A 19,085-nucleotide genomic window follows, 5' to 3' on the forward strand; every position below is an offset into this window, starting at 1 on the left:
TTCACATTATTGAGCAGATCTGAGGTCTCTCAACATTATATGACCATTTCTTATTCATTTAAAAGCAGCACAGCTTTAAAAAGTTTGTAAATGCAGTAAAGGATAAGTTGTATATCCACACTGAAACCAGATCCCGTGAGTGACAGGGTTACTATGCTACAGTAAACTCTCAGGTGCGATTTTCATCTTGTAATTTTATCAAAATTCACTATGCTCCTGTGCTAAGAATCACAGTTCTTGGTAACATTTATGGAGATATTTTAAAATTGTGGAGTTTTAGAAACTACTGCATTTTCCTCCCTTCTGTTCTTGTTCTTTCCAAAAAAAATGCCGGCTACATATATTCCATTCCACAGACACTGTACATTACTTTAAGAAAAATAATAACTATAATTGTTCTCTAAGACTATATTCCAGAATTCAAAATGTGGAAATTCCAAATTTACCCTCTTCTGTGGTACCTGACTTCTAAAAGCTGGCTTTAATGCAATAAGGCTTGGTTGTTTGCCATCCTCTGCAGCTCTACCAGTTCTCCATTTTCCAAGTGTAAGCTTGTAATTGTTTAATGAGTACCAGATACTGTGCTGCCCTGTTATCATTCTTACAACTTGCCAGTGAATTAGTACAGGACAAATTACTGTGCTACCAGTTTATTTCATGTACCTTTGAGGAGTTTAGTGTTTCATGTTTTCTCATCCATTCTTCATCTTACCTTAAAAAAAAAAAAAAAAAAAAAAAGATAATACTTTTCATGTAATAAATGTTGTTCTGACAGCCAGGCATTACTAGCCAATTGATAACCTACCAACAGTATTGTGATCTATTTAGATAATTAATCTTCACTATTTTCCTGTCAGGAGCAACGGTGGTTTTGTTTTATGTTGAGCTAGAAAGATTGCCAGTTTTGAAAATTAAAAAACATTTCCTTTATGTTATTCATTCCAGTAACAATTTATGATGCTGCATTTAGATACTGAGTGCTTGTCAACAAACATAATTATGCTTCGATATAAACAAGATTGGTGACTTGACTGCGCAGCTTCATCTTCCTTGAGAATGGTTTGATATAGGTTCAGATTATACAAGCTGTGTATTTATGTGGCAGTTTTCTTCTTTTGTTAATAGTTTTCTCCTGTAATTACTTGCAGGCAAACCAGTGTACACTTAGGATCATTGTGCACGGGAGACATCAAACGGAGAAGGAAAGCTGCTCCCCTGCCAGGACCCACAGGTAACCAATTTCCCTGGGACAGAACACTAAACAGAAGATGTTTAATCTCTAAATACAAAGCAGTAGGTCAGTGACCTGGGGAAAATGCTTGATAAATTTGGTAACTTCCCATATAACTTCAGATATGTCCTATCCTTATTTATTAATGGAGATTAAGAAATAAATAGGATCTCTTCATTCTTTCTTCAAACATTTCCCATTTCTAGTCCTTTGTAGCGTGACACTTCTTTAAAGAGAAGAAATCTTTTTTCATATACTGAGAATCATAGACAGTAAAGACTACTGCTTATGTCTGTTCAAGCATTACGGGATAGAAGACATAAGGTATTTTTTTTGTGAGGAATGTATATGAATACTATAAATACTCTACACAATAAAGACAGGATATGAATTCTTGGGGAAACAATTGAAAATATGGAAATAAGGCTGTGAAACACACCTTTAAAATTAGTGCTGTAGATTAAATAAGAAGCACTTGCAGGCACATTTCTGAAAGATTTTTACAGATGCGAGGTCACAACCATTGGATGCATTTTGCTGATGTCACAGCTGTGAAATGACTTTTTCAATACCTAGCAGTGATTTATAGGACTCTCATCAGTTTGTTGTATTAATTATATATGTGCATAGTGGAAGGATTAGATTGTGTGTGTGCGCCTATGTGAGGCTTTTTTTTATATTGCTACTGTGGAAATCTGAATTGCATGTCCTAGTTGTATATCAATTACTATAGCAACATATGCAACACATACAGCTCTTCCAATGTATTCTAAATAGATGTCTTTAGAGAAGCCTAATATTTGTATTCCAACAGAATTTACCCTCGTGAAAGTTCTTTGTTTCAAACCTCAGTGGCAGAAGCAGACCAAGAATAGTATTAAAAAATGTTATAAAAGCACCTTAGAGGCAGCAGAAAAAGAGAATGTATGGGTCAGCTTCTAAGACTCCGAACATATGTGAAGTGAGAAAGAAAAATACTTAATGACTGAAGAGAGAATAATGTAATTATTTCCACAAGGTGATTTTCACTTCACAACTTTCAAGTACTAGAGGATGTCATTTTGTACCGAGAGGCTATGAAGTATCAAGAAATTAATTTTATTGTTTATTTTAACTTGGGCTTTCTGTATTCAAGATTGTATTTTCCAAGCTGACTCCTCTGTGTAACTTTGCAAAGCCAATATTTTGATATGAAGGCAAATATATTATGTGGTCCTTCAATCTTATGTATCTATATATTCACCATTTTTGAGATTGTTTTGCCCCCAAAATTTACCTTTACGTGGAGAGTGACAGAGAATAATAGTGGATAAAGGTATCAGGTGAGGTACTTTCATATGTGGGTTGTGGGTTTGGTTTTTGGTTTTTTTTCAAGTTCAAGGCAATCTTTTCCATTTTGTTCTGGGCAGGAGGATTAAGATTTTTTTTCTGCAGTCTTAGAAAAGTTTTTTCTGATTTGTGAATTTTTAAGCATATAGAAACTTTGAGTAAACTTGTACATACGTGTAGGTAGTGTATAGCGTTTTATAAATTATTAGACTTTTCTCAAAGGCTAACCTTCCTACAGCTAAATTATTGTTTCTCCATTACAGGCCTTCTTGTCTTTCTCAGTATTTCCTACCATTTTTTGAAAGAAGCAGGGTTTCCTTCTAAAATGGAAATACATTTGAAATTTAGGTTGAAGTGAAAGATCAGTATTTGATTATTCTTCTTTCAGTAGTTTGTTAGCCAAGATGTAGGAACAGAAGGACTAGATTTACATAGAAGAGTTTGTGTACTTTTTGCTTGAAAGAAAAACAAGACAAATGTTGTATATTTACATGAACAAAATTTGAAAGTGAAAAGAAGCGTTGTGCTCGTAATTATCCACATTTAACACCGCAGTGAAACCTGAAAGGCTGTCTGTAAATGAGTCATTAACTACAAACGTTTTCTTGAGCTGTATGTGCTGCAAATTAACGAAGTTTCATCTAATGTGAGGCAATCCATTGAAAAATGTATTTTCAAAATTCACTTTTGCATTTTTTGAATAAATTACATGAGTAAATTAATTCTTGTAGCACTCTGCAGGGTGTTGAAATGAGTCATTTATATGTTTAGGTTCAGTAGCACTGAAGAGAATCACTGGTGATCCTAGTGAAGTATTGAAATACTTTCTCTGGTTTTGAGTCTCACAAGGGTAGCACCTACTACAGTCAGACACCTTACAAAGCCAGAGACTTCTGTAGCAAGCAGTGTTATTGGTTAAACATTTATTAATTGTGACAAGAACACCCAATTTATTTCAGTACTCCATCTTATTTACTGCTCTTTCACCTTTGTATTTTGTATTGAAAAAGTAAAATGAATATTGATAGAGTTAGATATTGATTTCTAAATTTATAGCCTGTTCTCAGCCTGGAGTCAAAGTCACATACCAATAGGTTTGTGTATATTAGTAACAAAGGATGTAGATTTACTTGTACAGCAATGAGAGACTATTGAAGCAAGAAAGTTCAAGCAGCATGGAGAATTTCATAGTTTCAAAAATGTCATTTGTAAAGGTGAAGAAAAGCTGTGTTGAAAAGCAGTGAAGAAAATGGGAGATCATGGAGGTTTGGATTGTTAGGAGCTGACAGTACTGAAACAGGAGGGTCCTATTCCGCCTTTTTTACTAAGATAAATTTTGTGGTTTGTGGAGGCTTTTTACAGCCCCATCTGTGTTTTACTGAACCTAGATAGTTAATTAGATTATCAAGTACCAAAAAAAGATACTAGTGCTTCCTATGATTTCTTTTAAGAATAAGGTGTTTTACATTATAAACATCTGGGTTTTTGCACAGCTTATTCCATGAAACCAATATTATTTCAGTGATTCTAGACAGATTTGGCACCAGGTAATTCTCAGTGACTTCATGCCCTCTGACTACCTGAGTGGTAGAGCTATTTCATATGACACCCTGACATATTTCATTGCAGCAGTACAGTACCATCAAGTTTGTATAAAAACCTCTTAGACAAACTAATATATTGTCGTGGAAATAGCCCTACCAAAAGTGGGTCCAGTGTTAATGAAAATAATAACAAAACAACAACAAAAAATAATTTGTATGCAAAAGAAAGTACGTTGTCTGCAGAGAATTGTTACTACTGGAAACCTTGAAACCTATGAGAACTACTGATTACCAGTTTTAAGTCTCATATCAAACCAGTAGATGCTACAGAATTTTCAATGCCATGTTCATACACTGAATATGCATTTAACCCAGTTCCTTTCCTATTGACTCGGTCTTCTGTACAAGCTTGTTTTCTCCATCAGCTCCTGTTAAATCCTGAAGACCTTTTAGATTATTGTTTTGGTTTTTTAATAAGAAACCTCTGAATCTTGACTGTTGGAAAAAATCATCAGATTCTGCTTCACATGTGTGGGATGTTAATAACGTGATTTACAGAATGTAGAAAGTCTGATTCATAACAAAAAACCAAATTGTTTTATTTGTGTGCCTTGTAAATAGCCATTTATGGCTATTTGAAAATAGTCTTTTTGCTCTGATGTTTACGTAGCATGTTTTACAGTTTGGAGCAGTGGTGAAAACCTGCAAAGACTAATTTTAAAAAGAGAAAGCTATTTTTAAAATACAGAGAATGTGCATATAAAATATATAAATTGTTCTACATGTTATAAGCACTAATACTTCCGTTTTGCAAAAGCAAATTTCAGATGTAATTTTCTTTATCTAGTTGGCATGTTGCATGCTACACTTCCGGCTGGTACTGATTGAAATGACCAAGTTAAATGTCTCATTTTAAAGAATGTGTTTTAATGAAAAATATGACAGATTCTTAATTACAGCAGAAATACTGAGCACTGCTATAATGCCATCATGACTCACTTTAACAAGGTAATCAAAAGGGTACATGTTTTCATTCCTTTTTAAAAATTGCCAACGGAACAGCTAAGCAAACTATTTTGCTGATGCTTAATATGTCAGTGATTAAAAATCAGACCTGAATATCTGCAGTACTGAAACGATGATTCGAAAAAGATTGTGATTACACTGTGATAGCAGAGGTGGCTGAGGCCGAGTTTGTGGTGAAGGTCAACTTAGTGAGATAGTTGCAGAGAAAGGGTAGACTTCTGTGTACTTGGATGAACTGGCAGTAAATTCCCAAAACTCTAGGCAAACTGCTCTATGCCTGCTTCCTTTTTAGCTTGATCATTGCTTTTCTGTCTACTGAATGTACAACTCCATAGACTGAAATCCCTTTTCACAGGGCAGTGCAAAAGTCCTTTCTGAGGTAGGCAGCATATCTGCTTGGTCATCCAGCCTATGGATACTCATTCTTGTTTGCTTGCTTTCTGCAGCAGATAAGATTTTAGGGCCTCCTTTCTGGGGCTTTGGGGGTTTGGGTTTTGGGGGTTTTTGTTGGGATTTTTTTTTTTGACTACCTTATTGTCTGACTAGATCAGTTTAAAAAATTTAAAGACTACATAGTGCCATCCAGTACTGGAAACTGCTATTCCTGCTGAGCAAAAGGCTTTTCATGTTGAGCTGAGGTCATTGGTTCAAGCAGTGCCCCCTACATATGAACACCAGAGCAATGAGGAGAGTTAGGTAGCAAACTTCAGAAGAAAATATCCACAATGCAACAAGAAACCAACATTATACTTGGAATTTCCTGATTGATTTCTTGTGATCTGGAGAGAAGACAATATTATTCAGAGTGTACACAAAGGCAATACACAAAGTCAAGAAGAAACCCTCAGGTTTATAGGAGACAACAGTACCCATCTTTTCTAAATGCCATCATCTTCTCAAATGTGGAAGGTTCAAAAATAATTTCTCGGATTGCTTTGATATCTTTCCTAAGGTAGCTGTTTCTTTCTGGTTGTGTAAAGTACTCAAATTGCCTCTATTGAGGGTTGGACTCATTGATCCCTAAGGGTCTCTTCCAGCTTCAGATATTCTATGATTCTATGGGTTTTTTTAACTTCATTTCAAAATCATAAACCAACTTAACAGAGAATATCACCAATGAGAGCATCCTTAATATATAAGAAATTTATGCTCAAAAAAGGCTAAACCAGTTTGTTTGGTTTTTTTCAAATTCCAAAGGTAGGTCTCATCAGACAGTTGTGTACTTGACTCTCAGTGAAACTGATCGGTCAGTTGTGTGCTCTGCAAGTTCTGCTCATTCTCTGCCAGGCACCATAATAAAGTGGTTCCTTACAGAAAGGAACCACCTCCATTTTAGGTGCAGTTTGTTAGAACCATCACCTTTTTCATTATGTGCATTGTGCAGTTCTCCTAGAACTCAACCAATAATCACAGAATCATAGAATGTCCTGAGTTGGAAGGGACCCACAAGGATCATCGAGTCCAACTCCTGTCCCTGCATGTGACAACCCCACAGTTCACATCTTGTGTTTGAGGGAGTTTTCTTGAACACTGCTAGGCTTGGGGCTGTGACACCTCCCTGAGGAGCCTGTTCCAGTGTCCACCACCCTCCGGGTGAAGAACCTTTTCCTAATGTCCAACCTGAACCTCCCCTGGCACATCTTCCTTTCAGTCCCTCAGGACTTTTGGTAACTAGAGAAGGTTTTGGAGTTAAAATGTGCAAGGAGGAAGTACATGTAGTTTTTCCCCAGTCAATATAACTTCATATCCCAGCTCTCCACAGCAACCTCTCAGTTGATAGTGACTAGTCTTCCTTTCTCCCAAGGGAACAGGGAGCACTGCTGCAAAGAGGCCCTGCTATAGATTATGAAAATATCACTTTCTTAAAGGTTTGTTAGTATGTAATTTACTTCTTGAATAAGCAAAGAGGCCTATGCATAAACTTGATAGCTTTATGCAGAAGGTTTTTGACACTTCAGAGGAATAAAAGTAGCTGCTTTAAGAGATGAGAAAATATTTTCATAATGTGAGAATATAAAATTAATTGGTCAGGTTTCCAGTCCAGGCTAGTTTGTGGTTTTGTTTTCAGTTTTTCTATAAAAGCTTTGCAATTGGTGGAAAAGTTTCTGATAAAAGCTGTTGTAGATGCCTATTATATTCTGGAGTGCATAAAGAAAATTTTTGCTTTTGATTTCCACTACAGTGAGAGGAAATTTTGATTTCTTGCTTGTAAGAGAATTTTATTTTTCAGCCTATGTATTGACACTTCCAATGCTAATGTAGTAACTAAGATTTACGTTCTGATGCCTTCATTACTGATAGAGGGATCACAGTGAGCACTGCTTGCATAAGTAAATAGGCAAATGGTTATTTAGCCTGTAGTAAAAATTATGCAGATGTATTTGCCTAGTTTTTAATGAAATGATCTTCATTCTTAAATTAAGATTATTTGACAGAAGATAATACCGTAACCACATAGGCGACAGAACAAGCAATAGAAGTGGAACCTCAACTCTGGCATCCTGGCAATTCATCCCTCTTGGGTTAGGGTCAGATAGAGCTACCCTAATGTGCGTAGTCCTAACAACAGTTTAATCCTCAATCTTTCTGCTGAAATTAACAGTAACCACACTGTCCATTTTGGGACTATTACTGTGATTTAAATCCTTCCCTGTGGGTTTCAGTGTAAGGTCACAAGTCTCTTTGTAAAAGACAGGGAATGCTTATCAGAAGGGAGCAACGTTGTTGAGTTTCGCGGAGTCTGAGCAGAGCTTTGGAGTGGTCCCCCATGAGAACGCTTCTTCCAAAGTGCCATCTGTGATGGTCTTTCTGTCAGCATAGACAAGGCGTAAAACTGACCCTTTTGGACCCAAGTGAAAAAATAGTCTTGGGTATCCCAGAGATTCCCTTTATGGAGGGATAAATGGGAGTCTAAGAATTCTAACTCTTCCCAACCAGTTTTAGAAGCAGTAAAGACTGATTGGGTGAGAAGTTACACTTTACATGTAGCATAGGCAAATGAAGCATGGAAGGAGAAGAGCACCTGAAAATACAGTTCCAAGTGGTTCATGATACTGGCTGACCAGTTGAACTTGAGGTTTAGTGTCCCAGTGTTCATCAGTGCATGGATTTATGTTTATATATTCAGGAGAGTGAAAAATTGATTTAAATCTAGGGTCTATGCTGCAAGAAATAATGCATTTACCCATGCCATAGTTATGAGACAATGCCTTTAATACCCCTTGCAATGGGGCAGTAGGAATGAAACTATGGCAGTGCCAATATCAACAAAACTCTGCTGTGGATGCCGGATAAATATGGAGGTTTCCAACACCTACTGAAGTTATAGCTCTGTCCTCTCTGCTATTTTTGTCTCTGTGCTAGCTAGAATAAAACACAGTGCAAGCAGGCTCACCTGAACTATAATCATTCTAAGGTTATTTTTTAGACACAATCTTGGATAGCTTGGTGTGAGAGATATATAAAAATCCGGTATAAAAATGCAATATCGGATATTTAGCTAAATAATCTAGCATTTTTTAACTGTTTGTTTTTAGATACACAGCCATAGTATACTTAATTTTGAAAACCACTGCATGTACTGATTTTAAAAATAACAGCATGGAAGTTGGTTACACTCATGATGCTGACTGCACAATTATCCAGAACGGTTTTAACAATATAAAAATCTAGACAGTCTGATTCCCATTTTGCTAGTTAGAGAGAGCTGGCATAAAAAGACACACAACAGCAATGTACTATTCTGTTTACATTCGTCGTACTATTGTCTTGTGCATCAGGATCAGTCCCTGCTGTTCTGAGCTCACTTGTCTAGTGAGGAGTCAGAAAATAAAAAGAAGAGATGGAATATTAAACACTTGCAGAAAATGAGGGGGAAAGTGCAGTAGCTTTTAAAGTGAAGCAGCATGTATCGTTTCTCCTTCCATTGGCTGTTTATCCAACATCAATACGACACTTTAGGAGCCAAATTACTAAACAAGCTGCCAATTAGGCTTGCAGTCAGCTGGATAGATTAGTGGCTAAGAGAGGCAGATACAAGATTTTCATCTCTTGAGCCAATTACGCAAGTGAATTACCATCCACAATGCTCCTTGGAAGATTTGAGGTAGAAAGACTGACTCTGCTGTGATAGACATAAGTGAGATCCAGGGTAGGGGGTAAGGGGTTAGCAGGCCATGTATTGCAAAAATTACCCAAGCAAGAAGAGATCCTTCTAGGAAAGGATTTAAAGGATTTAAGGCTGCTGGGAGCAAAAGAAGAGGAAATAATAGTTGTGGTATGCTCTGCAAAGGCATTGCGGTTCTGCTCACAAGTCTTAATCATATAAGAGAAAGATGAAAGGCCAGGGCTGTATTTATGTACAGTGTCATTTTCTCAGAACTGTTTAAAGACCCATTTTCTTAACATCAAAAATAGTTCAGTGGCCAGAGATGAAATACTTCAATATGCCTTCATTCTTTTCTTACAACTGGGGAGGAGGGGGAAAAACAAACAAAAAATCTTAAATAAGGGTTATTTCAGAGATTGAACCTAACTGTAATCTGATTTTATTCACCCAATATAAACCAAACATGCTTGATGTTAGTCTTAGCCAACAATTGAACCATGCAAATAAATGCCGTCACAATAGTGGTTTATGAGGTCACAGTTCCTTATTATTCTTTAATAAATGATAACTTAATTGCTGAGCTTTTATTTTTATAGAAGCATTTTGCAAATAAAATGGATCTGTCAGGTCAAAACTGCATAGGCTCATTTGTTTCCTGCTGAAGATGTTGTACACTGGTGTAACATTATTTCTTAAATATGAAGCAAATTTAAAACCTGAACTTTTGCAAGCTGTTGTATCCAAAAATGATTAAACAGATGTGGAGCCTGCAGCAGCATTAGACCTCTGATCTGATTTTAGCTTACAGATGGAATTAAATTAATTCATGGCAATCACTGTAAAATCAAGGCTGTGGCACTGAATGCTAGTGTACTGTTTAACCAGGACATACCTGTCTCAACAGCTGTTAAGAAAAATTACATACCTTTATTTTTCATTGAAACCAGCCTTTAATGCCATCATAAATATCATACCAAAATTAACAAATGTGATGACTTCTTTGTTTTCCCCTTCCCTATTTTGCCTTTTTCTATTCATAGATTCTGTATTCCATGTATGTAAGGTCATATGCGTAATACTTGTAGACCTTGAAGTATGTCTATTCACATACACAAAGCTTTGAGGTCTGGCTTTTTTTTTATTTCACTTGGCAGGACCGTAAGCGAGGGTATTTTATAGCACCGTCTTTTCAAAGCAAGTTACTCTTCCTTAGTCTTTGCTCCTCACTCATGTACTGGCAGCCACTTCTACACGCAAGCCACTCATCTGGTAGATCAGGAACCAAATTGTTACAGTTGCCAAAAACATTTTCAAGTCTGTGGAAATAAAAGGGTCTACACAGGAGATTACAACGAATTACTAGTTCAGAGTCTTCCTCAGAACTCCTGGAACCCCATGAAGCCTCACACAGCAGTAAACTTAGAAAAAATGTATCACTGCTGCTTTTTTTTTTTTCTTAATTCATCTGATTTTGCATAGCAGTTTTTTGTGGGATGGTGCAATGGGTTGATTTTGCTCTTGCTCCTGGGTGGGTTGAGGCCAAACACATCCCAGAGGTAGCACAGCCCTTTTGAAGGCCAGTGTGCTGGGACCATTCTCTCTCACAGTCCCTACTGGCTAGTCCAAGAAGTGCCATGGGCATGAATTAAAAACTGAACTTGAAGATGAATATTGCAAGGACAATTACTGCTTTTAATTAGAAAATAAAAGCCCAAAGCACAGAAATGGGGGTCTGGGGAATAGCACACAGTATAGCATGATTTTTAAGAGCTCTCTCATGTCATACAGTCAATCAGCCAAGCAATTGGTTTTTTTCTGATAGCTCATTGGTGGTGAAACGGTGAAAAAGGGCAATACCGCTATCTGTATTCTTCTGATTCAAGTAAAATATGTTGCATTACTGATTAATATTCCTGTAGTTTTCACCCGTCATTTGAAAACCTCAAGACATAGGTAGATATGTATTTATACAAAAACTGACTACACTGCAAAAAAAATGGCCTGTGTATATTAAATCTCTCTCACAATTAAAATAGAAGCTACCCATGTTCACCTCCTTTGCAAGGAGTAATTAGCCAACTAGTAATATAGGCAAATTGGGTGGCTTTTTGATTTTGACTTATTCTTGCTACAACAGGAAGCCTCCAAACACATTATTCTTTGGACGGTGTGTGCTGTTTGATCGTTTGCCCAAAAGTGAGTTGAGAACCAAGTTTGTGGTGGTTTCTTTTCTTTTTCTGTTTTTAATCCGGTGACATATAAGAACAAAACAAAATTCCTCGGGGAATATTTTGGTGTGTACAGTGGGAGGAAAAATAGTTGTAATATACATTGTAGAAGTACTTTAAGACAGAAAGTATTCCAATTATTCTGTCAGTCACAGGAAAAAAAAAAAAAGAAATTGCACTATTTAAAAAAAAAGGATCAGTTTATTAAAAAATAACACGTCAGGATACAGATTGTTCTTTCATGTGGTTTTTTGTGAGGCTGCTCTGGTGGTTTTGAGAATTGAAATTCATATAGGAAGATATAACATCTGTTACAAGAGAAGGTCTGTAGGTTTTTCCCCTCAAGTAAACTAACGAGAAAGCTGTTTACATTGTCTCCGGTGATGCCTTGCATACCATTCCAGCAGCATTGCTGTCTTTGCCTAAGCAGCATTATGAATGGTTTAATATTTCCAGTTGTTGGATGTCATGAAATATACTCTTACCACTGCTCTTTCCTGCCTGACAGATCTGTTGGATTTTTCTTCCGTTTGAAGTTTCCCCCTTAATTTTTCCACAGATGTTCATTGGAATGATGCTCCATTTCTAACCATCACTTGTTGTGAAAAGTGGACCAAAACAGACTTACAGGATTTTACCTGTGAGTTTTGCTGGAACTTTTGTTGAAACAGTAGCCTTTTTTCCTTCTCTTTTTTTGAGCTAGAAAGGATAACCAAGAAGGTTGCAAAGCCTGTGTTGTGTATGCCAGACAGTGTCAGGGACTCGTCTGTATGAAAATTGCCTCTGCCTGTGGGGGCCTGAAAAGAAAGGAGGTCTTGGACATTGAATTTTGTGCTGGTCAGTTCAAGAGGAACCCTCTCGGGGACTGGAGGCTGCTGACTTAAAAGCCTTTATTTTAAGCCTAGCATTAAGCATAGCTTCAAACCAGTATTAAAGGATGCCTCCTCTCAATGCATTTACCTTTTTCTTTAACTCCTGGAACTGAGATATACTAGGCAGCTGTCTACCTTTTATGTAGCCAGCGTTTTACTGAATATGAACAGATCTGTAGTGGATAAAGCTGGAGTACTGTAAATTCATCTTCACAGTCACCGTGAGGTTTTTAATGTGCAGCTCTCATTTTGAACTTCTGTCTGTGCGTGTGGTTTCCACTGTGGAGCTTTACCATTTGTATGTGTGTGTTAAATAGAACTTTTCAGAAGTGTATGTTCAACTTTTCTTATGTTCTTGCTTAGCAAGTTAATATAATGATGAGCCAACTGCTTGCCAAAGGAAAATTCTTCATTGAAGACATTATAGTCTCCAAAAGCACTGAACCGTAGTCTCCTACAGTATTTTTCAAAAGGTAGCAGGCTATAATAAATAGATAGAGAGATAAACAGTTAATATTTGAAGCTGGGCACGGGGTGTGATTTTTTTGGTGCAGTTGTTGGGGGGGGAGATGTTGAACAAAGCTGAAAACAAAATCCAGCTGCATATATGCAATTGCTTGTGTTAGTTCAAAACTTCAGCCCTTTTAAAAATCGTGTGGTGTAACTTGGTAAGTTTTACTGCAGATTCTTGAAATAAATATCATTTGTATCCCTCATACACAACAATTATATATGGGTAGGCTTATCCATGCATCACCTTGTTGATTAGGGAGGAAAAAAAAAAAAATATATATATATATATATGCAGCTTTGTTACTTGGCATTCTTTTTTTATGATGTATTAATGGAAAAAAATGTTATTTACAAAAATGAATCTCATTTTAACGCTTGGAATCCTGATGACCTATTCTGTACTATGTGTGTAGCTTTTCTCACAGATGTGGATGGTAAGGAGAGAAAAGTGTGAACAACACCTAATGGCATTGAAAATACCAAGATAAACTTGGATGTATCACCTCTCACAATGCTCAGGAAAAAAGAAACTGAGTAAAAGTAGAGCTGAATTTCAGAATAGTAGACTACTTTTCTGTACTGTTTCTGCAGCAGCTGCATTTTTTTAATCAGAAATGATTTATTGTGTTTTGTTAAAAGAAATCTAGAGCATTGGTAAATATTGCTAAGAATGGAAAGGTAATCATAAGAGTATGATGTACCTCGGCATAGTAACTGTATAGGACAAGAAATTCAGGTAATCTTGCTGATGTGTGTTTTTTGACACTGATGTAAAATCCACTGTATTGGAATATGAAAGATCTATAACAATATTTGTCATACTTAAAAACTGAATGAGTCTTTGAAAACATTAAAAATAAAGCAAAGTGTAAGACTGTATTATTTAGAATCATATGCACTGAGGAGGTCAACATGTGCAAAGACACCCTGTTCTAGCAACCTCTTAGATGAATTAGGAGAATAAGAAGGTTTAAAGCTTTAAGGGAGATTATCCTGCTCTTCTCCACATGGCAGGCAGTGCTGATTAATGCTGTGTGTTTCTTTAATCTCAGGGTTTGTAGGTGAAAACACCCAACCAATCCCAGAAAACAACATTGGAAACAGAATGCTTCAGAGTATGGGCTGGACCCCTGGCACGGGCCTTGGACCAGACGGCAAAGGAATAGCAGAGCCCATACGAGCCGTGCAGAGACCAAAAGGACTTGGACTTGGATTTAGCTGACAGAAATGCGCTCTGCCTGCCTGAGAAAAATAAAGTTCAAAATTAATTTAGAAAGACAAAAAAAAAAAAAAGAAAAGGCAAACATGTTATTTGTTGTGATGAGCAAACCCAGTTACTCTTCTCTCAAAGATCACTGAAGTCAATGCGCTTCACGTTAGCAACACCAGCTGCAAGGTACGACCACAGAGACAGAACCGGCATTCAAGTCTAACTTTCTGATGGTGCTAAAATGTACAAAAACTTCTACTTTTTAATTTTATGTAGTCTTAACGTTTGTATTAAGCATAAGATTCGGTATATTCACTTTTTTTCATAAAAGCTTCTGACACAGCAGGTTTTAGTATATAAGAAAATTTTTTTTGTAAGTATGATTTCACCTCGAGAGTCTTGATAAGATTTGTCAAGGAAACTGGAACTTTTTACAGCTACTGTGTTTCCTCCCTTTTCAGGCAAAGTTTCCAAACCTGTTTTTTTTTTAGTATTTAACAATATCTGAGGATAAGCTGTCATTTTGCCCATAAGATATACACGTTTCCTGCTGGAAGGTGATATGGTATGCAATTTTGTATAGGAGCATGAAAAATGGCTTTGTTGTCGTAGGAATGCCATTCCAACACCGTTATCATGCAGTGTATCACTGTCTTCCACATTCAAGCTCAAAAGTAAAGCTTTTCTACTTGTTTTTACATTTACAAGATTATCTTTCTTTCAGCAAATATTTAAAAAAATTTAAAGTTTATTCTGACTTTGAATTTCCCTTTATATTAATAATCTTCAGTGTTTTCACATGTAAGAATAGTTTGAGCTTTGAACCGGGAAATTGTATTTTGAAGATGACTGTCTTTCAGTGTTTATATTCTGGGGTTTGGCACATTTTAAACAATGCAGTGTTCAACATCGTGTTATCATTTGGTTTGTGATCGAGCTGGTGCCAATGAGCCACAACCTTTTAAGGATCATGAACAGAAAAAAGGCAAGGAGAAGCAGGATTAGGGTAGAGGAAAGGAAGGAAAAAGATACTTTGGCATCTTGCAAATCTAAGCTGGCAATTTAAAATCAAGAGGGATCATTAAGTGTTTTAATCAGTATCCTAATGTACCTAATGTCAGCAGAAGCAATTTCATTAAGCACCAACCAATCAAGCTCCTAGGGTACTTATTGGTCTGCAATATAAAACAAATTCCACTTTAAATGATAGGGCTGAAGGAAACTGTTGTTCAGATGGACTAAGGGGAAAATCCTGTGTCATCGTCCCCCCACTGCCCACCCCGTAGTAGCTGACAATATTCACCCTGCTAGAGAGGGAACAGGATTTGATTCCCCAGTCTTTTTTTTTCCTTCTTCTCTCCCTTCCCCTGCTCCCAAACTGCAGAGAAAAATACTTCTAGATGCTCGCAAATATATTTCCTTACAATAAAAAGAACACAGCTTCCTTCATGGGATTGTGAAACACAGTCATGAATTTTAAGAAGTGTTTTTATTACTTTATTTTTCTCTCATCTTCACCCATTTTCCAAAAAAAAAAAAATAATAATAAGGAAAGAAGAAGCAGCAGCATTATAGCATAGAATTTGCTTTTAAAAAAAGTCTGTGCTTTCTACTGTGAGTACTGTCGGTTTGGGAACATTATTTCACCATACACATAGTGTAGAGTGTAAAAGGTTAATACCTGATATTGGTTTTATTGATAGCTGAATGCACGTGTTCTCTGAGTTTCAGCAGAACTATTTATTTCTGTTTCAATATTTGATATGATTGTGTGGTTTTTATTTTTGCAATATGAAACTTTAAACAGACTTGGGATTTGTAACCAACACAAAATACTTTTTATTGGAAGGTTTTGGAGCATAACATAACAGGAGTTCACTACTTTGATATCTCTTGCACAACTAAACCGAATTAAATACATTCCATATCCACAGTATTTCAGGGCCACATAATTGCAAAGGGCTGAGATCCTGAAATTCTGCAGCTTGCAGAGGTGCCCACTTGTGTGTTCTTTACAATAGTGAATTTATGTGGCATGCTCCCATTCTTTCAATGCAATGTGCTACTGAGGGCAAGTGAATTCTAAAGACCTCTTTGTATTTTACACCGCAATCAAAAATTCCTTAAAATAATTTTCAACATCTGAATTGTTAAATTGAATCTTTAAATTGTGGTTGTTCTGTAAAGGAATGTTCATTCACTGATAAAATTCCGTTGTTATACTTCGATTACAACACTTGCGTATCTTGGGCTGGAAATTCTATGTATGGCACATATAACACTTGTTTGAATTATTTCTGTATCAGTAGTTCCTCAAGAAATCAGTCTGCAACTCCAACAGTACTTGAAAGTATTTTGTGTTTTAAACAGATAAAAGGGAAATACTGGATACATGTTGAGAGAACCTCTTCAACTTTTTTTATCCATTTATACAGATAGAGTGAAGCAGCCGACCTAGTAAACAATCATAATGGAAGAACTTTTCAGTCTGATTGGGGATCTTACAACTTTTTGTTTTATGTCAATCTACTAGTGAGTAACAGACATTAAGATTAGTCAAATTGATTTTGATATAGAGATAGATACACCTTGGCTGTTTTCCAGCAGGTATTCTCATAGATGCCACAGTTGACAGTCAACTTTTTCTGTTAGAAGCTGTAGAACAAAGTGATTTATTAAGATATTTTAATGTAGTTTTGAGATACTTTTATGTTGCAGTAATAATCCTATTCTGACTCATCATTTCATTTGTTTTTCCACATCTCACAGGAGTGGTTTTAAAGATATTCCAGTAGTGCGATTTTGCAGTTAAAACTAGTGTTAAGAAACAAAACAAAAATGCTTTGTACATTTTTCTTTTTTAAGCCATTGCAATGTTAGTTGGCTTTGAAAAAAGTCAGAGGACATGGAGTTTTTTTTTCTTCAGGTCTTTCCCATACCTAACTTTCAATCATACTATGATACCTGCTGTAAATCTGGCTCACATTATTTTAAAATACATATACGAGTATTTCCAGATTATAATTCTTAATGACTGTGACACTGAAGGGTTTTTTTACCTACATAAATATAGGATCCTCTTGTATCTAAAAGTTACCATTCAGCACTTGACAGATTCTTCCTATTTAGTTGTTGGATTAATCAGTAGCTCAGCTGTTACCATGATATTCTTCCTCTGCAGAATGTTTAGTGAAGAGACATTAAGTATTAGCAGCATTGTGTTTTGCTACACGTTCCATGGTGTCTCAAAGTTCTGTGAATTGACCCATTAACTGTTAATAAAATAAACCCATGAGCAGTATCTTATTTTTAAATAAATATTTGTCAAAGTCAGAGAAGCATTGTCAATACGCTCATTTTAACAAGTTTGTCCCTGCATTTGTCTTTCTGCAATTAGGTCCGTCATGGGTGTAGAATGGCAGTAAATAGCTAAATAATATGTATAGAACGCTTTGCTTTAACAACACAAGTGCAAGATGAAATAAAATAAATAGACTTCATTCTTCATGGGTTTTGTGTGTTCTTTTCTTTAAACTATCCTTTTCAGTATTGTTGTTATTTTATTGCACAGGTGAGTACAGAAACATGCTGTTTCTGAAAACATGATTGCGCTTGGTAATATCTTGTACCAAGCAGATGCATATTGTGCTAAAGCTATTGTAGTACCTTATATGTACCTTTTTACTAGTACTTCTTTTCTAGGTGGTCATGATCCAGCTGAAGAGGTTACACCATGACATCAGAAAATCCCTCATTTCAGATGTTTGTGGTACTTCCATTACCATATTCTTTTAAGACATTTAAACAAAAGTTCTCTTTACACTTTAAGTACATGTGTACTTTGATAACTGCGGCAGGACCTTGTGCTTTCCCTTCAAAACGTTCTCCAAATCTGTTCCTCCAAGGAGAGCTCACAGAACCTTTGTTTTACTTCCTCTCTCCCCAAACTCCAAGGACAGTTTTAGTAAGGACATGTCAGCAGTGAGGATCCCCTCCCTCTTACTCTAAAATCAAGAGACTTTTTAATTATATTTTCATCCCTAGCAGAGTTTTCAAGAGCAGTGGCAGTTAGCACATGGCAATTGCATAACCCAGTTACCCATGATAGAGTCCCAAACCTAAGGGCGGGGTGTGTGTTCAGTCTGAAAAATTATTTGTGTGTTGACCTGTTGTCCAGCTGTAAAGCTAATGTAAAATGCTAAAAGAGAAAATGGCTTTTTTAAAGATTGGTATATGTTTTTGCTTTGAATTCTCCCTGGGGAAGGTTTTATCATGGTCAAGTGGTGGTTTTTTATAGATACCATATTTAAGATTGTGATATTTTTTTTAATGACCTCTATATACTGTGAAGACTTGGAGGAGGTGCAGCAATTTCAGCATGGATGTTCTGCTTGTCTGGTTTTTTTTTTTTTTTATAAAAAAATCTATGCAAAAACTTTACCAGCATAGATTGTATCGGTATCTGTATCTATTCTCTACAAAGTTATAACGAGTTTGTCTAGTAAAACTGTCAACTAACTTTTTAATATAAGCATGCTTTAAGTTATTGTGGAAAACTACACTGGTAGCAGGTAACTCTGGTGGAAATGTTTGGGCTTCCTGTGATTCTTCTCTCCTGTCCTACAACAAAACAGATATAGGAGGTATTTTGACCATGATGGTATATTGCTTATATTTCAATATTTAATCTTTAAATAAAAGGCTGAAAATCACTGAGATTCTGTAAACCTGCATCTATGAGAATGCTGATTATTAACAGCTATGAAAAATGGTTTGAATGAATATGAGGTATTTCATCTATACAAAATTATGATATTGGCATGACTGCACAAGGCATATTGCTATGATGAATTTAAGTATTGAGGAGTCTGACTTTTGAAGTTGTGAATATAAGTCATTAGTCTCTAAGGAATGTAGTTTTTATTTGAATATATTTACACCGACTAAATATGCAAGCTTATTAAAATGATATTATCTTTCAGAATATTTGATCATAGATATGTTCAGTTTAATTGTGCCTTGTC

The 19,085-nt window shown here is 36.1% G+C and overlaps 1 protein-coding gene across 1 annotated transcript in view; it reads left to right on the plus strand.

Moving 5' to 3' along the window:
- Positions 1–17,561, plus strand: part of GPATCH2 (G-patch domain containing 2) — a 122,178-nt gene extending 104,617 nt beyond the window's left edge. The window contains exons 9-10 of the mRNA XM_065835013.2: positions 1,149–1,231; positions 13,904–17,561. Of these exons, the coding sequence (XP_065691085.1) occupies positions 1,149–1,231; positions 13,904–14,073 (253 nt within the window). The 3' untranslated portion in view covers positions 14,074–17,561. The remainder of the gene's footprint in view (positions 1–1,148; positions 1,232–13,903) is intronic.
- The last annotated feature ends 1,524 nt before the right edge of the window (positions 17,562–19,085 follow it).

Source organism: Patagioenas fasciata, chromosome 3 (assembly GCF_037038585.1).
Source record: "Patagioenas fasciata isolate bPatFas1 chromosome 3, bPatFas1.hap1, whole genome shotgun sequence".
Lineage (NCBI taxonomy): Eukaryota > Metazoa > Chordata > Aves > Columbiformes > Columbidae > Patagioenas > Patagioenas fasciata.